At 34.2% G+C, this 19,867-nt stretch overlaps 1 protein-coding gene across 8 annotated transcripts in view; it reads right to left on the bottom strand.

Annotated features, from left to right (window-relative positions):
- QKI (QKI, KH domain containing RNA binding) overlaps positions 1–19,867 on the bottom strand; it is a 152,362-nt gene that overhangs the window by 101,444 nt on the left and 31,051 nt on the right. For all 8 annotated transcript variants that reach the window (XR_005062854.2, XM_017656201.3, XM_017656204.3 and 5 more), the window contains exon 2: positions 13,494–13,636. Coding sequence is in view for 7 of the 8 variants with exons in the window: in XM_017656201.3 (XP_017511690.1) it covers positions 13,494–13,636 (143 nt within the window). In the remaining variant the exon portion in view is untranslated. The remainder of the gene's footprint in view (positions 1–13,493; positions 13,637–19,867) is intronic.

Raw genomic sequence — 19,867 nt, 5'->3', positions numbered from 1 at the left:
AAGGCAAAGAATGTCTGGAAAAACACATTATAAATGGAGGTACTTTAGCACTTCAAGTAACTAATATGTAATTGATTTTTATTTGTATCCCTTTTTAAAATGGTTGGCCTACACTTCATGGCATACAAACACCTAGAAGATCTTCTTTGGCACAACTTATTCCTCTCACATATTAAACCTCTTCTGCTGGACCACAGCATTACGATTACATAGACTTCTACCACAGCTAAGTAATGCTCACAATTATTATTTGCTAAATAAAAAATGTTTAAAAACCAGTCAAACCAACATATTAAGTCTGCAACACAAAATTTTCCTAACCTTAAAAATGAACCAATCTATACTGTCTAAGAACTAGCAAACAACAGTTCAAGTGTGTTAGAGTACATACTCCTGGGATTCTAACACAATTGAAATGTCAAGGTCATCATTTTCAAAATGTTGTAAGGAGAGAATGAAAAGAAATTAATCATACCAGCTGCTTTGTCTACTGCAACCAATTTCCAAGTTAATATCCTTTGCCTTGCATTAAAATTCATTCTGTGTTGATTTATCATGCTAGTTCTGCAACTTCATTCAATTAAAACAATGTCATAACACATTCAAAGAAAATCATTTCAAACAGCCTAAGCTCACTGCAACTTTTAAGGCCAAAAGAATGGAAAGAAAGAAGAAAAAAAAGATATTCATTAACCCTACCATTTAAGTACAGATCTTCTCTGTGGCTCACCCAATATTTCTGCCAATTAGCAGATTAAGTTCTAAAGAAGAGGTTAACAACAATCACATCTAATGCTATTCACTGCTGCTCACTTCATTTTAAATGAAATGATAGATTTCTCCCAATGACAAAATACAAAGTATCATGGCAAAATCTTTCCAATAACCTTTTAAGAAACCTACAATTAAAAACAAAACCTTCTGTGACACACTATCAAAATATCATAAAAAAAGGATTTCCAAAAGCATTTCACTAAAAACACTTTCAAAAAAGTATTAGAGTAATTTCTGCTTAAAATTTGGAAAAACATGCACTTATTTTTATTGCTTTTTGCACACAGACTGTGTTTTTAAATACTGTCTAGTATTTCTAAGGTGATTTTAGTAAGGAATCTAAAACCTTACATTATCATCATGTAACTAACTTGGTAGGTATGAAACACACACAAACATGTTTGTTGATGAAAGTTTCATTCACCAGTTAACAAAAAATGAACCACCTCTAGTGTAGTTCAACAATAATGAGCCTATCTTATGCAAGTGTGCAAGACAAAAGAAAAATTATGACTATTTAACAGTACTATTGCTTTTAATTAAAAGTACGGAATATTTTGTTTGATTTAGCAACTGACTCTGGACTTAAGACAGTGAAGGAGAAAATAATAAGGCAGACTAACTTTAAAAGTTTGCTCTGTCTGTAGTGATTCATTGTAAAAAGCACGTCTTCCAGTATTCAAAAACCATTAACCAATTGAGCAAAGAAGTTCTCTTGCCATGTATGAACAAATTAAGTTTCATCGTATCCTTTGTCAAAATGGTTGGCCTACACTTCATGGCATACAAACACTTAGAAGATCCTCTTTGGCACAACTTACTCTTCTCACATATTAAAGCAGCCTTGCTAATTTTCATTTCCACCAACTCATTAACATACATGAAAATACCAAACAATATTCATGTTAGAACTATGCTCATTCATGAACTGAAATGATAAGTTTGACCAGGAATACAAGAGTTCTGCAAAAGACAGTGAAAGCATTCTGGAAAAGCAAAAAAACAAAAACAAAACGCAGAATGAATATATCAAAATGTCTTAGGCTTTGGGTGGAGACAAATGTCTTATCCTTTTCCTATATTTATATCAATTCTAGATAAGCAGCCGAATATGTCTCCTTATACTACATAATAATTATTATAGGAACCATTTTGCAAAACCTTTCATTTATTAGTTCTTTATATATATCATCTGTTGGTGACATAAGGCTATGTATGTAAGAAGAGACATTTATACCAGCAGATGTAAAAGGGGTAAACAATAACCAAAATATGAAATCTGTGGAATATGAATTTGGATATCTGAAATTAGGGCCAATCGTCATCTTTTGAGCATAGATGTAATTGGGAAAGAGGCTGAAAGCATTAAAAAATACTCAGGTGAATAAGAAAGGTGATTATACCCTTCTAGAAACTAACAAGTGCTTAGAAAAGCAAAAATTTATTTAACCTATTAAAATTAGAATTAAAATATGAAGGCAATGAAAAGCAATGAGAGTTTTATGACACGAAGAGATAACAATATTTTTGCCAGTGCAATGTCCAAACTTTTATACACAAGGCCCTTTTAAAAGATCCTTAAGTACTTTTCAAACCTTTATTTTTGCTATTACCCTTTTGTTCAGATACATAACTAATTCTGTAAAAATGACAAGTGCTTTTAATTTTTCTTCCCTGTCACACCTTTCTTTCCTCCTTCCTTCCTGCCAAACATGTCAAATACTCCTTATCACACAACACTGAGCTCAAGTGTTCCTTCTATGATTTTCTTGTATGTCCTTTGATTCTTAGAGACAGTTTTTTTTTTTTCTTCCAAAGTGATCATCTCAGAGCACTGTGCACACACCTTTTACAGTCCTTATCACATGATACACAATGATCTGCATGTCTCTGGCAGGTCATTCCTTGAAATTAGGAACCAATACCTGGTCTTTTTTTTTTTTAATCAAAGAACCTCACATAGAAGAAACTAAGTATATATTCAGATTATTGGATAATACAATTTTAAAATGTTCACAGAAATCACATAATGATTTTTCATTCTTATAGTAACAATTTCAATCACTAAATAAGTTACATGCAGCAAACGAACTCTTACATACATTAAGGCATTTCCCAAATGGCAAGCCTGACAGACTCATCTCAGGATCAATTCCAAATGAAAGTCAATGATGTCACAGAAACATAACAATTATTATGACCCCTTTCCATTTCAATATGGAGTATCATGAGTGCAAGGACTCAACCATTCAACATTTCCTTGATTGAGTACACTGAAGGTCATTTATGAGTGTTCCAGTATGAGCCAGTTTCTATGCTTGGCACTTTACATGCATCAAGTCACTTAATCCTCACAGCAACAATGGAAGGCAGTTACCATTATGATCTGTACTTAATATATGAGATATTACAAAAGTGGCCCAAATTCTTGAATACCTAGTTTGAATATACAGTTTGGACATTTCATCAGTAAAATACAATGCCTCTCATAAAAATCTTAAACACATACTCTGATTACATAAGGAACTCACATTTAGTTTTCTCATTCTTATTAATCATTCAAAGTGTTTAGTACAAACTTTATACAAACCCTCTTCAGATTGAAGTTTACTGAGAATAAATCCAATTGTTTTATAGTAATTCTCTACTTACATCACCAAACATATTACTACTATACTACTTCTGCATAACACACCTTAGCTTTTCAATAGTTTCACCTTTCTCTTACTAATTGGGATCACTGCTTTACCAATCATCACATACTTTCTTTTTACCATAATGGAACCTTTTATATGAATGAAGATATTTATTTATTAACATCACCTGAGTATTTCAGTAACAAATATATATAACTTCAAAAAAGAGAGAAAGAGAAGAGTATGACTGAGTCAAGACTGAGCTTTCAAGTGTCACTTCAGACTCTTAGGATGAGTCTAGGAAACCAAATATGTAGTTCTAACCGTAGATTATGAATACTATCTAAGGCTCTCTGAAATTGATTTCTTGAGTTTTGCTGCATAAATATTATCAGCCTCACACACTGTTCTAAAAGTATTGACTCAGCTCTTAAAACTGACCTGCTTTTTAGGGGCGCAAATTTTAGTCACATTTGACCTACTAATAACTGTCTTTTACAATACCCTGCTTCAATGTCCCTGCATTAACAACTACTCAGTTTACAGAGGCTTTTAATTATTATATTCTGTTAGCAGAGTAAATTTACCACCTCTTACTCAGTTACACTACAATTTTAAATTATAAAACCTCCTCCATCTCTATATTCTCTATTTTCAATGAAAAGCACCACGAGCAAGGCCTTCTCTCATTTTTAGGCTTCACATGCAATAGACAAAGAAATCTTAAAGATTTCTCATTACATAATCTGTCTCCTTTTCTTCATTTCAACTACACTGCCTTAGTTCAGGTCCCTCATTACTGTCTAACCAGATTACTGCTGTTCAGTATCAGGTAGGGATTATGTCTTTTCATATACCTGTGCTAGATACCTAGGCACAGGTCACAGAACATTTCTGGGATAAAAGAATGATACAAAAATTTTATTAGGTTTATATACTCAGATCTCCTCTTTAGCCTTCACGTTTCTGAATACTTTACAAATTTTGTTTTTTTTTTTCATTTCCCTCTGTCCTTAAAATTGCAAATTTATATAGCTTTTATATAATCTTACAAATAAAAAGGCAAGAAACTAATCAAAACAATCACTGCTCTATAACCCTAAATGATACATTTTATAAATAGAAAAAATTTTCATACAAACATGCAACACTGGAGATGGTCAAGTTCATGCTAGGCAGGCTGCTTACTGATGATACCATTTCTGAACCTGGGAAAAGCAGTTTTCCAGTTTTCCTGTAGAAAACTAGATTTCAGGAAGTCCCCAAGTTATTTATGAACTTTCTTGTTCTAAAAGGCTGGGTTTATTAAGACATAATGCTTTCCCAATGAAATAATAAACTAACTTTAGGCTAGTCACTAAAAACTTCCATTTCAATGTCCTATTGTACAGTTAAGGCAGGTTCTATCAAAAACTACAATAGTTCTTGTGCAAATTCAAACCAAAGAAAGGCATCAATGATAAATTCATTCACTCACAAAACAAATTTAGGTCACCTACTATAAGCAGGCACTAAGATAGATGGGTCAGGCTCAAGTCGCAGTCAAATTTCAACTATTCCATAGCCCATTTCATCTGCCAAATTTGTAAGGAAGAGTTATGTTTAGGAAGAAGTTATTGACTGCTTAACTCAGTTCCAGAAGATACTAATCTCTCAAGATGGACCAACAGTAGATCAGTACCGGAGGCTTTCCTTTAATATCCAACAGAAAGAAATACAATGTTTCTGGAATATTAATAGCAGGTTTCTCTCCAATTTTTGTATTATATCCCTTTGGTTATTTCAGTGAGAATTTTAGAGATACAGAGGTTAGATACCTGTGAGTAGGTATCCAACTGACTCATAAATCCTCTTTAACAATAATTTTTAACAGAGTAGATCCTAACAACCTCTTTTTGGATAAGATAAATCATCAACAAAATTCTTTACCTCAACTGGGACTAGAAAACATTTGTTTCAAGCAATAATTCTTCCCTAAAAATTAACTTCATCTTTTAATCTGTTCTGAACACTAGTTCTTTTTAAATATTAAAATATATTACTTAACAAAAAGAGCATTAGCATTATAGGACTCTGAGAAGGCTTATTATTTCAGCAATTGTTAAACTTTGAAAAAAACTGACCTAAACAAAATTCATTGTTTTTAGACTGCCCTGAAATCCTTTTTGGAATGATTTCTATCAATATCCTAAGAAATTTAGTGTATCTCAGACCATAAAGAGCCTAATAAATATTTGGTACACAGCAGGCCCTCAATATACCCTTGCAGAGTAAAATAAAAAGGAGCCTTCAAAATCAGTAACAAAAACAGAAAAGTCATGAAATTGACTTTCACTAAATTGATCTGTTTAAGTTGAGTCAACAGTAACAGCTTCTCTACCTAAAACTTTAAGACATGCTCTGTATTATCAAGTTGTACTGCAAAACCAAGAACTCTAACAAGTTAATGAAACACTTCACAAGTCCATTCAATAAAAATGTACACTATCCTTCTTAAAATCAACAATTTTATTCGTAATAGCTCCCTGTGTAAACTATGAAAGAAGATAGCTGTGCAGGTTTTACTTTTTTCTTTTCTTTTTTTTTATTTTTTACAGTGGCAATGTTATTTTATTGGTATGTCTCAAAAGGATTGAATGTCTGCCTCATCTTGTTGTGTATACTTTCCTAAACAGGGCCAAGAAATCTGGAACATAACTCCACCTATCTTAAAAATGTTTATATATTAATGAGCAACTTAATTATTCTTTTGTTTTATAAATGCATATGTGCATTGCTTTTCACTTTTTTTTTTGAGAGGGCATCTCTCATATTTATTGATCAAATGGTTGTTAACAACAATAAAATTCTGTATAGGGGACTCAATGCTCAATGTACAATCATTAATCTACCCCAAGCCTAATTCTCATCAGTCTCCGATCTTCTGAAGCATAACGAACAAGTTCTTACATGGAGAACAAATTCTTACATAGTGAATAAGTTCTTACATGGTGAACAGTACAAGGGCAGTCATCACAAAAACTTTTGGTTTTGATCACTCATTATGAACTATAAACAATCAGGTCAAATATGAATATTTGTTTGATTTTTATACTTGATTTATATGTGAATCCCACATTTCTCCCTTATTATTATTATTATTATTATTATATTTTTAATAAAATGCTGAAGTGGTAGGTAGATGCAAGATAAAGGTAGAAAACATAGCTTAGTGCTGTTAGAAAGCAAATGTAGATGATCAGGGGTGTGCCTATAGACTAAGTATTAATCCAAGCTAGACAAGGGCAGCAAAACATCCACGGATGCAGAAGATTTCTCTCAAAACAGGGGGGGTGAGGTTCTAAGCCTCACCTCTGTTGATTCCCAATTTCTCACCTGATGGCCCCCCTGCTGCAGGTTTTACTTTTAAAATACTATATTTTCAACCATAATTAAGATCAGATGCAGGCAAAAATCAAGGCCTAACATAGGCAGTGAAAAAGACTTTGCAGGTCATTAAATTTTACTTAATGTCTATTTGTTTCTCAGAAGAAAAACTTCAAAGTCGTTTTTAACAAGACTTTCGGAGATTTTTGATTAATTCCTTAACACCATAAGAAAGCCAAAATAGTAAAAAAAGCGAAGTCCTAAGGAAAGACTAACTGTATTGACTCCTCCGTCCCTCTACTCATAAGCCCTCCCTCCAAAACTAATGCCAGCTAAGCAGCCAATTTGAAGGTGACAATCTTGAGAAGCAGAAGAAAACTACCAATAATCCTGTATTTACTCAGAAGTTATGACTAGCCAGATTTTATCTGCAAACTGAGAAAAATGGTATTGAAAGCAAACTTAAAAATCACATTCCTCCATTAACATAGATTACTATTATAAGGCTAGAGAGTATTGTGAAAAGATATAAATCTGTATTAACTACAGTTGCCAGGACGGGCTCCTTGTTGGAAACATATTTGAAAAGGCATTTATCTATCTTACAAAAGTTTGACAATATGTGTCATCATGCTAGCCTGGGCCAAAGACACTCCTTTAGACTATAATCATTGAAAATTAAAACCCATTTTAAAAACACTGGAGAATCACAGTTACCTTCACATGAAATCTCTGGAAAAAGTCTCACTACAATTTTATCATATCACATCATAAGCAGTTTAGCAATTTAATCTGTTCATGTATATACAAGATGATTAATAGCCCTAACAGTGAGATCTTGCTAGTATTTGGAACTTACCACCACCCTGGTAGATCCTATAAAACAATTTCTTACAACTTAAAATTGACAACTAAGCAAATTTAAGGATAGATTTATAACTGACTCACTGAAATATAACATCTTTTACTAATTATCAATCAGAGTTAACTCCATTCATATACTGCTTATATTCAAACAAGTCCTTAATAACTTAACGGGCCAAATTACCAATTTGATGTCCTATATATAGCTTTATTCTTCGCTCATGTCTGTCATTTTATGAATGTGTGATGAACTTAAATAGTCTTTAGTGATTCAATGCAACATCTTTTATCTTTCATACAAGACTGTGGGCTCCTTCAAGGATTGGAATTTTTTTTCTTACTCATGATCATGATAACCATATTGAGTACTCTATCAGATGCCTTACATTTATCTTTATTCCTACAAACAGTTCTATAGGGTGGACCTTATAATTTTATAGACAAGGAAATAGATCCTAAAGTTAACATACTCAAAAGCTTTGATTCTTTTCAGCAAATATTTATTCCAGTCCCCTTCTCACTGTGGAAGGAGTGCCTTGATAATGCAGATTCTCAACTTCAGCACCACTGACATCTGGAGTAGCCTCAGCGGGTAGGGTGAGGGTGACTGTCTTGTGCATTGTGGGATGCTAAGTGGCACCCCTCACATTTACTCAGATGCCCTAGTACCTACTTGAAGTTTTGCCAACCAAAAATGTCTCCCAAGTATTGCCAAATATCCTAGAGGGGCAAAATGGTCCACAGCTGACAATCACTGGGCTAATAGAATATTAGCAAATGGGACAAGAGCAGAATGGGTGCTTGAGCAATCTGCCTTAGCTCTGCGACTCCAGTAACCTGCCATAAGAAGAACATGCTCCAAGCAGCTACTATCCCTCTGGACTGAGCACAGGAGGAACGTAAACAGTGGAGATAAAAACCTACCCATAGGTGGCATAACTCAAGCTCCGTTAAGCCCAATCGGCAGAACCTCAGCCAACATACACGTACAGATTAAAGAGCACAGGAATCAATGCTTGTTATTTTAAGCTACTGAGTTGTAGGGCTTAGCTCATTATGGAGCTCTACTGTGGCAATGTTGACAAATACAGCCAATAACGGGTTCAAGGATTGAAGCCAGGATTTACAGCATAGGCCTGTCTGGCTCAAAAACCCACTGTGGGCATACCTCAGAAATGCTGCAGGTTTGGTTCCAGGCACCAGAACAAAACAAATACCACAACAAAGGAATTCAAAAGAATTTTTGTTTTCCCAGATCACATACACGTTATGTTTTCATTATACTGTAAAATATTGAGTGTGCAATAGCATTGTTTAAAAAAACAATGTACATATCTTTAATAAAAATACTTTATTGCTAAAAAATGCTAACCAGCAACTGAGCTTTCAGAGTTTAATCACTGATCAAAGATCACCATGAACAAAGATAGTTCCAAAAAAGTTTGAAAATATTTTGAAAATTACAAAAATATTGATACAGAAACTCCAAGCAAATGCTATTGCAAAAAAATGGCACCAACAGACTTGCTCTATGTTTTCTACAAACCTTCAATTTGCAAGAAGCACAGTAAAACAAGGTATGTCTATATTATCTCAACTATGTCAGAGTGTTCTCAACTGAATTAATATCCACACAACCTGGATGTACTGGGTACACAGTAGAAATGCAGTAAAAGTCTACTTTATTAATAAACATAAATATTAATAAATGACTTTTGTAAAAATTTTCAATAGGCTATTCATATTACCTCTCACTCTCACATCATTAAGCCACTGATTCAGAAACACTGTGAAGGACATTACTTTCATTTCTCAAACACTGAAGACTTTCTTCTCCTATCAGTTCAGAGTTACACACACAGACAAGTCCAAAAAAATACTTCCAAATTAAGACTTACATCAGTAAGCTGCTATGTGCAAATGTAAAAGATAACAAGTTTAAAAAAAAAAGTTCAGCAGTATTTGAGAGTGAGGCTTTCACACAGATATGCACAACAAATATTTATTATACATCTACCATTCCACTACACACTCCTCTATGCAGTGGGAATATAAAATCAGACAAAATCCCTACCCTCATGGAGCTTACTTAAATTCTGGTAACACTTATACAGCATAATGGAATTTTTCAAATGACTTACATGTATTCATTCACTTACAACTCACTTGTAACTCCTCATAAACATGTGAGAGACTTGCTAACTTCATTACAGAAATGAAGAAACTGAGGACTAAAAATGGTAAGTAGTTTTCCTAATGTCACAAAACAAGAAGCATAGCCCGCCAGGGGTCTGGGCTGAGTCCATACCTTTGACCACTATGCTACACTGCTCCTTTGAAGCTTTCATAATAATAAAAGCGTTTTCAGGTCAAAAAGGATGAACTCACTCACAAAATCGAGCTTACATATAAATGAAGGATGGGAGGGTAGCAAATGTAATGATCTTGAAGATACAATAAGTAGAAAAAGCAAAAGTAGGAAGAATGCATATTTGTTTCATTATGGCAAATATCTAATTCATAACTCTGAAATAAATCTTTTCCCATACTGATACAGGTGCCCTCATTTTATTTTGTTTAATAATTTTTTAAAAGGTGAGATAAAGTGCCTAATATTCAAAGAGCAGTTACTCCTCATTTTGGTATGTATTAACAACCTCAAAGAAGAAAAACTCCAAAACTATGTGCAGATCCCAATTTTGCCAATCTTAAATTCTTTTAACAGAAATTTTAAAGCAAGGCATTAAAAAAAATTATTTGGAGGACCAAATATCTATTTCTCTCCTCCTATGAACTGTAACTAAATTTCTGATGTAAAAAGACTTTGTTGAAAATAGACATTTCTGGGTACAAGAGTCATTAACAACACATATACCCACTGGATGTCTGACTTCGAACTTAACACCTCTAAATCAGAACTGCTGAACCGCCCACCTGCCCAACCTGCTCCTGTCTCAATCTTTCCTAGCTCAAGAATTGGCAATTCCATTTACTCCAAGTGATCAAAACCTCTGAGCTATTCCTTACTTTCTCTCACCCCATATCCAATCTATCAGCAAATCCTACTGGTTCTAATTTAACAACCTATGTAGGATCCAGTATTTCTAAGTCCTCCTGTTCAAGTTCTTCTACTCCACAGTTAGTTCCCTGCTGCCACCATTACCCACAGCCTTTTCCACAAAGCAGGCAGATGAATCTGTTAAAACCCAACTGAGCTCGGCACTGTTTGGCCCAAAACATCTCAACGGCTCCTCATTTCACTATAGTATCTGAAATTCCTACTGATGCTCACAGCCCCTACATAATATGGCCCCTTGAGTCTTACTAAACTTCCCAAGCATGCTCATGTCTCAGTCCTTGGACCTGCTGTTCACTCTGCCTGGAATGCTCCTCTTCCCCAAGATGATTTTCATGCCTTCCTCCTCATCACTCCATTCATGTTTTGCATTCCCTTCATCTTGTAAGAGATTCCCATAAACGAAGAATTACCATTTATCTGCTTACACCACTTTTTTCCCATAGCACTGACTGCATCTAAAGTAAACATGTATTTATTGTTTGTCTCTGCCACTGCAAAGCTTGCTCCACAAGAGCAGAAACACTGTTTAGTTCACCACTGTACCTGACTCCTGGAACACCTGGTGAAAGGACCATATGTGATCACCTATTAGCCCAGCTGATTCTGATAATATAAACAAGTGAGTGCAGTGCTTCTCAAACTTCAGCATACACCAGAATTGCCTATTGAGCTTGGAAGGCAGATTACTGGGCCTCACCCCTACAGTTTCTCACTCACCTAGTCTGGGATGGGATTTGAGCATCTGTAAGTTCCCAGGAGGTGTGGTACTATACTTTTGGGACCACATTTTGAGAACCACTGATCAAGACAATGCTATACCCTAAAACATCTGACTAGACAGTAGTTGACCAAAGCACTCAATCTCAACTGGTGGAAGAACAACAGGAATATGGTGGAAAGTGCTTCCCTCGGGACCCCTTCTATATTAAGAGAATTGTATGGAACATGTATCTTTTAAACAATGCAATATAAATATTCCTTCCCTGAATAAAACTTATTTTGAAGAAAAATGGGACCCAGCAGATCAAAGTTATATTCTCTAATGTGATTTTATGATCTTACATATTTTGTTAATGTTTAGAGCGGACATTTTATCCTTCAGAGTTTAAATGACCAGATGAGAAGGGTGTTATTCTTTAGAAGATACTGAAACACCAAACAGTAGCAGACTCCAACTGGGACACCTGCCCAATCACACTTTCCATCTCTAGGAATCAACAGAACACCCAGGGTAGAACCAGAGCGGTCATGTCCAGGTTACGTCAGTTAACCTCACCTCCAGTCATGGCAGATTGGTCCAGAACACATTCTCTCTCCTAAAAATCTGAAATTTGAAGATGGATTCTGGGAGGCACTGATGCCAAACTGTGTTACCATCGAGTCTCCACAGAGAAGAGAAGGTCTAAGCTCCTCCTACTGAGGCTCTCAGAGCTACCGTGGTTCCTGTCTTACATGAGGCTTCATTCTCTAGCAACTCCTTCAATCCTCTTATATCACACCCATTGCCTTGCAACAGACTCTTTGCTGACATCATCCACAACTGCTTATATATTTGCAATCAAAAATATTTCTAAAATAGTCAAAGAATTAGCTTTAAAGAAACTGTATTACAAATGCAACCTGTGAAATATCAAAGCTTCTCCCATTAATCCAACTTAAGACATTTATTTTCTATCTTCAGACTGTCCAAATATCAATGAATCTTAGAGTACATTTTTTACCTAACAATACCAACTACTTCTTGTATTTGCTTTCAGAAAAATCCTCTGAACCCTAGCAAAAAAAAATCACTATTTGCCTTTATTCAAGGTACTAGATGCCTGTTACATGCCAACATAAAGTGCACTAAGAATACAGCTGTAAATAACAGAACAGGTTCTTGTTTTAAATACCTTATATTTTGACAGGGAAAGAGAGAAATAAACAAATAAACAAGAAAGATAACAGATAATAAGTGGCAATGCAGAGAAATAGAGAGACTTATGTGAAACAAGGAGTAACCAGATTGCTTTTTGATAAAATGATCAGGGGAGGCCTCTCTGAAGTGACATTTAAGCTAAAATCTTAATGACAGAAGAAGCCAGACAGCAGATATCAGTGTATAGCTAATATAAAGATCCTTAGTCTGGGAATAGACTCAACTACTTCTAACAGCCAGTGTTTCTACAGTGTACTGAGGAAGAGGATAAATCATTTAAGATGAGGTCAGAGAGACAAAAAGGACCATACCACATAGGGCTATTCAAAATTAACTGGTATAGGACAAGGAAACTTTGCAACAAGATGCTTACAGAGAATAGTTAAGCAAGGGACTAAGACGAAAAAAAATAAAATAACAAAAAATTACAGTGGATACCGAATCACTAAAAGGGAACAACCTTAGCTGTCACATAGTCCAACCTCTCACTTTACTGAAAGGATGAGGTGGCCTAGGCTGTGATTTCTCTGAGGTCAAGTCAAAGATGAGCAGAGAGTTAAACCTGGTACTCTCTGACATTCAGGTCAAAGCTCTTTCCATATTGTTCCCTTAACTTGAAATCTAAAACCAAGTGTTTGTATCACGTGCGTTCTCAAAAATGAAAGAGCAGCATTTAAATGAAAACACATTTAAAAAGAAATGTTGTAAATTATCCACGTCAAATTAGTCACACTGCTAGTCCCTCACATAAATTTTTTTTAAGCAGCTGACAAAGCTTAAATATTTGGCACCAAATGTATCTCTTCCCAAAGTATATGAAGCAGGAAATAATAATAAAACAACAAAATATACTTACATCTGGATATTCTTTTACAGGCACATAAAGTTTCTCTTGTAACTGAACAATAGGTCCCACAGCATCAGGCAACTCTGCACTCCTTTTCTCTGTACTGCCATTTAATGTGTCATTGTACATGTCTTTCCGTACTCTGCTAATTTCTGTTAAAAGTAAAAATTTTAAATGTGTTAGACAAAAAAATATTCTTGCTAGTCGAGGAAAAAAATAATAATAAGGGAGGATTTCATTGATAAAGTGTTAAAACTCAAAGAAGTAAAGAATTGTTGACCTATTCTGTCATTCCCTGGATTAAGTCTGTTTACAGGGACCAGAGCCTTAATTTCTACCAGAAATCAAAATTATATTTTATATACATTTTATTAAAACTAATAATGTATTCATATATTTTATTAAAACATCAGAGCCCAACCTGTTCCGCTATGACACAGACCTGTCATCATTTTACCTGATTTCTCCATGCCTATATAGTCAGTCCAAATGATATTTCAGTCAAATAACCATCCTAAGAATGTCTCTAAGACAAAAGTAATACCAAAAGCTCTCTTATACTTCAGAACTAGTCTGAACGAGATTTAAATTAGACCACTTCCTTAGATATTTTAGGTATTTTTGGAATATTCAAACCAGAGATGTTTAACAGATACGTAGAGATTTTCAGTTCAACATTAAGTCTGAGTTTGACACACAAATGTATTGGTTAAAGCTATAGGAACAGAACACAGGTCTTACAGAGGGGTACAGGGAGAAGGAAGGACTGAACGAATCCTGGGAAAGGCAACATTTAAGGGGTGAGGAAAAGATTCAAACCAAGAAGATATGAAGGAAGATAAGAAAAGTAGGGAAAAGAGGTGTTAAGTTAAGAAACAGCAAATTCAAGGACTGGTGATCAACAGTTTCAAATACCACAAAAGTATGGTAAGGTTAAGAGCAAAACAGAGTACCCTAGATTTGACCACTAAGCCTTTTGGTGATTAAAGAAGTTTCAAGGAAAAGACAGAAACAGAGATCAAACTAAATTGGGTTAATAATGAATGAAATGCAAGAAACAAAGCAGAGACATCTAAAGTCAATGGCCTTTTAAAAATTTAATACACATCTTTTAAAAACATAAAAGGTATGAGAAATACATTTAAGTGAATCAAATCCCAGACAAAGGAATCAGTTAATTCTTTCAAGAATTCTTTATTTAAGCTTCTATAATATGCTGAGGATAGGCCCTTGCCCATTGGAACACGCTATCTAGTAATAAAAGGGTTGCCATTATTAAATTAGCTAGATGCCTCTATAACTGTCTCCATGCTGTAGATTATGTCCTTATTGGGCAAAAGACCTGTGTGCATTAGTATTTACAAATAAATAGCTTTTATTTTTTAAATGTATTTTGTATACCTTCCAAACATGGAATATCAATCTACTGCTATTAAAGAACTATCAAATACGAAGTTTAATTTTCTTAACTAGTTATTTAAACCACTTTCACTTAAATAAAATCCAACACAGTAAAATGACATGATCAAAGATTTTCTTATCCAGTTATAGTCTTCATCAGTGAAAATACTGCACTACATTTTCTGCTTCAGTGAGGCAATACTCATTTTAGAACAAATCTTATTTGTTAAATAAAAATTTCCTTGTCAAAGCTTATGAAATAAGTATCTCTAAATAAAAAGGAAATTTTAAAAAAATCAAGATAGTACCTTAGATTTAACTACATTATAAGGACAAGATTTCATTCTTTAAGTTCTTTTTTATACTTCTAGTTTCATTATGAAATCTTTCCTAAAGATGCTCAATATCAGATTTATGTTTATCTTGGATTAGCATATAACAGCAATTCTCAAATCATTTCCAATGGCCAAGTTTAATTTAAACATGACTGTTAACATAATTATGTCATCACAGCAAGTAATTACCGAAGGGTATTAGAAAAAGTTAATCAAATTAAAATCACACACGTCCTTCAGTCCAGGTCTCTATATAAAAGCATTTTCAGTACTAATGTAATTTCCTCCTCAGAAACTGACCAATACTAATGAAGTTACTAACACTAATATAAAAATTTGAAAATAGCACTAAAGTAAACTATAGATAAAATGCCCTTATAAATGTAGATGCAAACATCCTAAATGAATAGGTTCCACCAGCGTATTAAAAGAATAATGCACCAAGACAAAGTGGAATTTATATTGTGAATGCAAGAATAGTTCAATATTTTAAAATCTACTAACTATATAAACTGAAGGGAAAAAAAGATTTTCCATGTAAACAAATTTATCAAATTTAGAAAAACCAAGAGAATCAATTACAAAAAAGTTCAGATGACTAGATTAGAAAATATGTAAACATACAAAAACCAGCAACTTTCACATAACCAACTAGATGATACAATGAAAGATACATTTACCACTTAAGTTGTATTTCTATAAATATTTTGGTGTCCCTCTGATGAACAAATGAAACTGCCATGGATTTTGTAAACCACAGTATTCACAGCTCTTAAAATAATGCCTGGAACATAGTGGGGCTTCAGTTAGCACTCAATGGACTGGAAGGGTGAGCAGGTGAATGAGGGAGGAATGAGAGAGGTTTTGGGGGCATTAAAGTTAGACAAGTCAAGCTTCCAGTTCTTAAAGAAATCAGTCTAAAACAGGAGGAATATAAACAGATGTTCTACGATAGAACAGCAGTAAAAGGCATAGATTAGAGATAGCAAAGCACAAAAAGGAATCATCATCTCTGCTGAAGGATATTAGGGTCAAGAAAGAAGTCAAGACGAAAGAAACTCTGACCTGCTTTTAATGAACAAAAAGTATGTGAAGCAAAAGTACAAACAGTATGTTTATAAATTCTTTCTTAAGACAAATAGTTTTTCTACCATATTTCTTTCAATTTAGTGGCAGAACACAAATTATATACAGGACAGTACTAATGGGATTGAAAAGATGACTGTAACAGTTCTAGTCCTCAAGAAATGTATAGTCTTATTTATTGTGGAGTCTAACCAGCCAAGTACTACCTTCCTCAACAGCCCCTCTCTAGCCAGGAAATCATTAGCACTTCTCAGCATGTTATTGACAACAAGTTCCGACTCCTGTTAGAACAGTAACTGTGATTTTAAACAAGTTTCTTAACTTCTCTGTGGCTATACCTCATATAATCAGAGGCTGCTTATTGAATGACTCAACTGAATATCCAGTAATGTCCAACATTAATAATGTAAGGACCCACTTATTATTTTCCCCCATAATTTAACCACTACATTTTTTAAAGTTTTGTCTCCAAAGCTTTGATTCCATAAGCCCTGGTATCAAGCTTTTGTTAAATGTTATCCTATCAAGTTGATATAACATAGCCAAAATGTCACACAAGCATATCATGTGTACAGGTATGGATAAAGCTTTAGTTCCTTCATAAGCGGTAGGCTCACAGGTGTTCATTATATGAAACACAAGAATGCTTCATCACTAATATGTTTTATTTATACCTTGTTATATCAAATATTACATGATAATGCTCAAATGTCCCTTCATCGCTATAATACCTTCACCAATGTGCAGCAATTGTTCAGAGGATTGTAAGTTCAAAACTATTTAATCACCTAGTATAAAATTTTTCATGATAATAATCCAAAAATATCCCCAATATCAAAACAATTGTCTTGGACATTTCTGAAGTTCTGAAATGTTACAAATTTTACTGAACCAAAATATTTCCTAAGAATTCTCCCACTCACCTCCACTCAATCCCCACAAAGCTTATAAAATAGGTCAAATGCCTTTTTCATATGACAGCCCTACAAATACCTGAGAAGTTCTGTATCTAAATGTCCTCTTCTTTAAGCTTTGTAAGACAGGGTTTTATACCCTTCTCCTCATTTAGATATACTCCATTTGTCTATGTCCCTTTTAAAATGGAAAACCCTGTACCACAAACATCATTCCCTGACAACTGAGGAATATGCAGAGTGAGGCTGCTTACTTCCACCCCAAACACTCCCCTTCCACAGTGTATTTAAGAACGTCTTTACTTCTTTGGCCAGCACATTCCATACTTCTACAACTGTTTAATTGGACACCAGTAGATGATATAAATTTTATTCCTGATTGTTTTCTACTAGACAGATCCCTGTGTTAATCTATCAGCTGACATTCTGCAGAGTTGACTTCGACTTTCTATGAGTCACGAATCCAACTAACTGCAGTTTCCTAACTTAAACATTTCTCCAGCCTGGATACTAAAATATAGGTATACCTTATCAATTATCTCATGATATCTCAAGCTACACTAGGACTCCTGCTGTATTCATCAAGTCTAAACAGGAATTAATCTGCTTTGGAATGTACAGGTTGTGCCATGAAATTAGAATACAAACTTCACAGTTTTTGGAGTATCCACCTTTCCAAAATTCAAGCTCCTCCCAATTTCCATGTTTTCTTGAATTGATAGTCAGTGATCACATTTTTTTCAAATTTCAGTATCTTGAAAACTTTCACACATTTCTCTTAATTATCTTGCTTTTTTCCTTTTCCAAACTAAAGCTCAATTATCAGTGAATTCTGTTCCTAAAAGAAGCAAAATAGTCACTGCATAGTTCTGTTTTACATGACCTGTTAATACTATACTGTCTGCTATAAGCCTTTTCCCTTTCCTAATTAACCTAACTATGTATGGATTTAATTAAAAGCTTGTTTTAAAATCACTTTCATTTCATAAGTCTCAGCTCATTTTTGCCTTTGGCTTTCCCATCAACATCACTCCTATTATATCTGAAATTTTGTATTTGTATCCCACCTTCTGCCACCTTAAAATTTTGCCAATTCTTTTAAAAATCTTAATTATTGGGATTAACTAACAGATCAACCACTCTGTGGAACAGTACACATCAGAATTAAAGACAACACGAAGAAATATTAGAGAATAGAAAATCTGGGCTAAGATATCTTAACTATGACATTAGTCATTTCCCAAGATAGACAGATAATGGCTGTGTATAAATTAAATCCTCCAACGTTAGAAGACTAATTAAGAATAGCCCTATTTTACTTTCTGGTTTAGAACTTTTTCAACAAATTTAAACCAAGAAAATAAAAATTAGGAAATGAAATATGAAAAGTATTTACTAGCTCAGTAGTAAACAAAAAAAATTAACAAATACTATTATAAAGAAATTTTGCATAAAATTAATTATTTTCAGGGTTTGTAACAAAACAGATTACAAGACACTTTTTAAAACACTGAAAAAATCTTCATACAAAACCCATCTTACATTCAATATTTTGGTAGGTAGCTAATTCCAATTGTTCAAACTGGCTATGCTGATATTATAGACATATATTTTATTTGGACATTTATCTGGTTTTTCTTTGTGCCTTACATTTAAATCACCGTAATGTAGCAAGAGCTAAAATACAGAAAGAAATTAAAATGTTACGGTGTCATTTGACCATTACTGCCTCACATTTTAAATTGAACATTTCCCAGTCATTTGTTTAGTAAAATGAGAGACAATTATTTTATAAAAATATATGTGCTTTGCTGCTGGTGGGAATGTAAATTAGTTCAACGATTGTGGAAAGCAGTATGGAGGTTCCTCAAAATGCTCAAAATAGAAATACCATTTGACCCAGGAATTCCACTTCTAGGAATTTACCCTAAAAATGCAGCAGTCCAGTTCGAAAAAGACAGAGGCACCCCTATGTTTATCGCTGCACTATTTACAATAGCCAAGATATGGAAGCAACCTAAATGTCCATCAGTAGATAAATGGATAAAGAAGATGTGGTACATATACACAATGGAATATTACTCAGCTATAAGAAAAAAACAGATCCTACCATTTGCAACAACATGGATGGAGCTAGAGGGTATTATGCTCAGTGAAATAAGCCAGGTGGAGAAAGACAAGTACCAAATGATTTCACTCATATGTGGAGTATAAGAACAAAAGAAAACTGAAGGAACAAAACAGCAGCAGAAGCACAGAACCCAAGAATGGACTAACAGTTACCAAAGGGAAAGGGACTGGGGAGGACAGGTGGGAAGGGAGGGATAAGGGTGGGAAAAAAGAAAGGGGGCATTATGATTAACATGTATGGGGGGGGGGCACGAGGAGGGCTGTGCAACACAGAGAAGACAAGTAGTGATTTTTCAGCATCTTACTATGTTGATGGACAGTGACTGTGAACGGGTATGTGGGGGAGACTTGGTGAAGGGGGGAGCCTAGCAAACATAATGTCCTTCATGTAACTGTAGATTAATGATACCAAAATAAAATAAATAAATAAAAAAAAAATATATATATATATATATATACATATATACACGTGCTTTGGAGTACACAGTATTAATTTTATAGCAGTTAAAATGGCAGC

Source organism: Manis javanica, chromosome 13 (assembly GCF_040802235.1).
Source record: "Manis javanica isolate MJ-LG chromosome 13, MJ_LKY, whole genome shotgun sequence".
NCBI classification, from domain to species: domain Eukaryota; kingdom Metazoa; phylum Chordata; class Mammalia; order Pholidota; family Manidae; genus Manis; species Manis javanica.
Note: the sequence above shows the minus strand (reverse complement) of the source record. Positions and strands in the feature narration are given on the sequence as shown.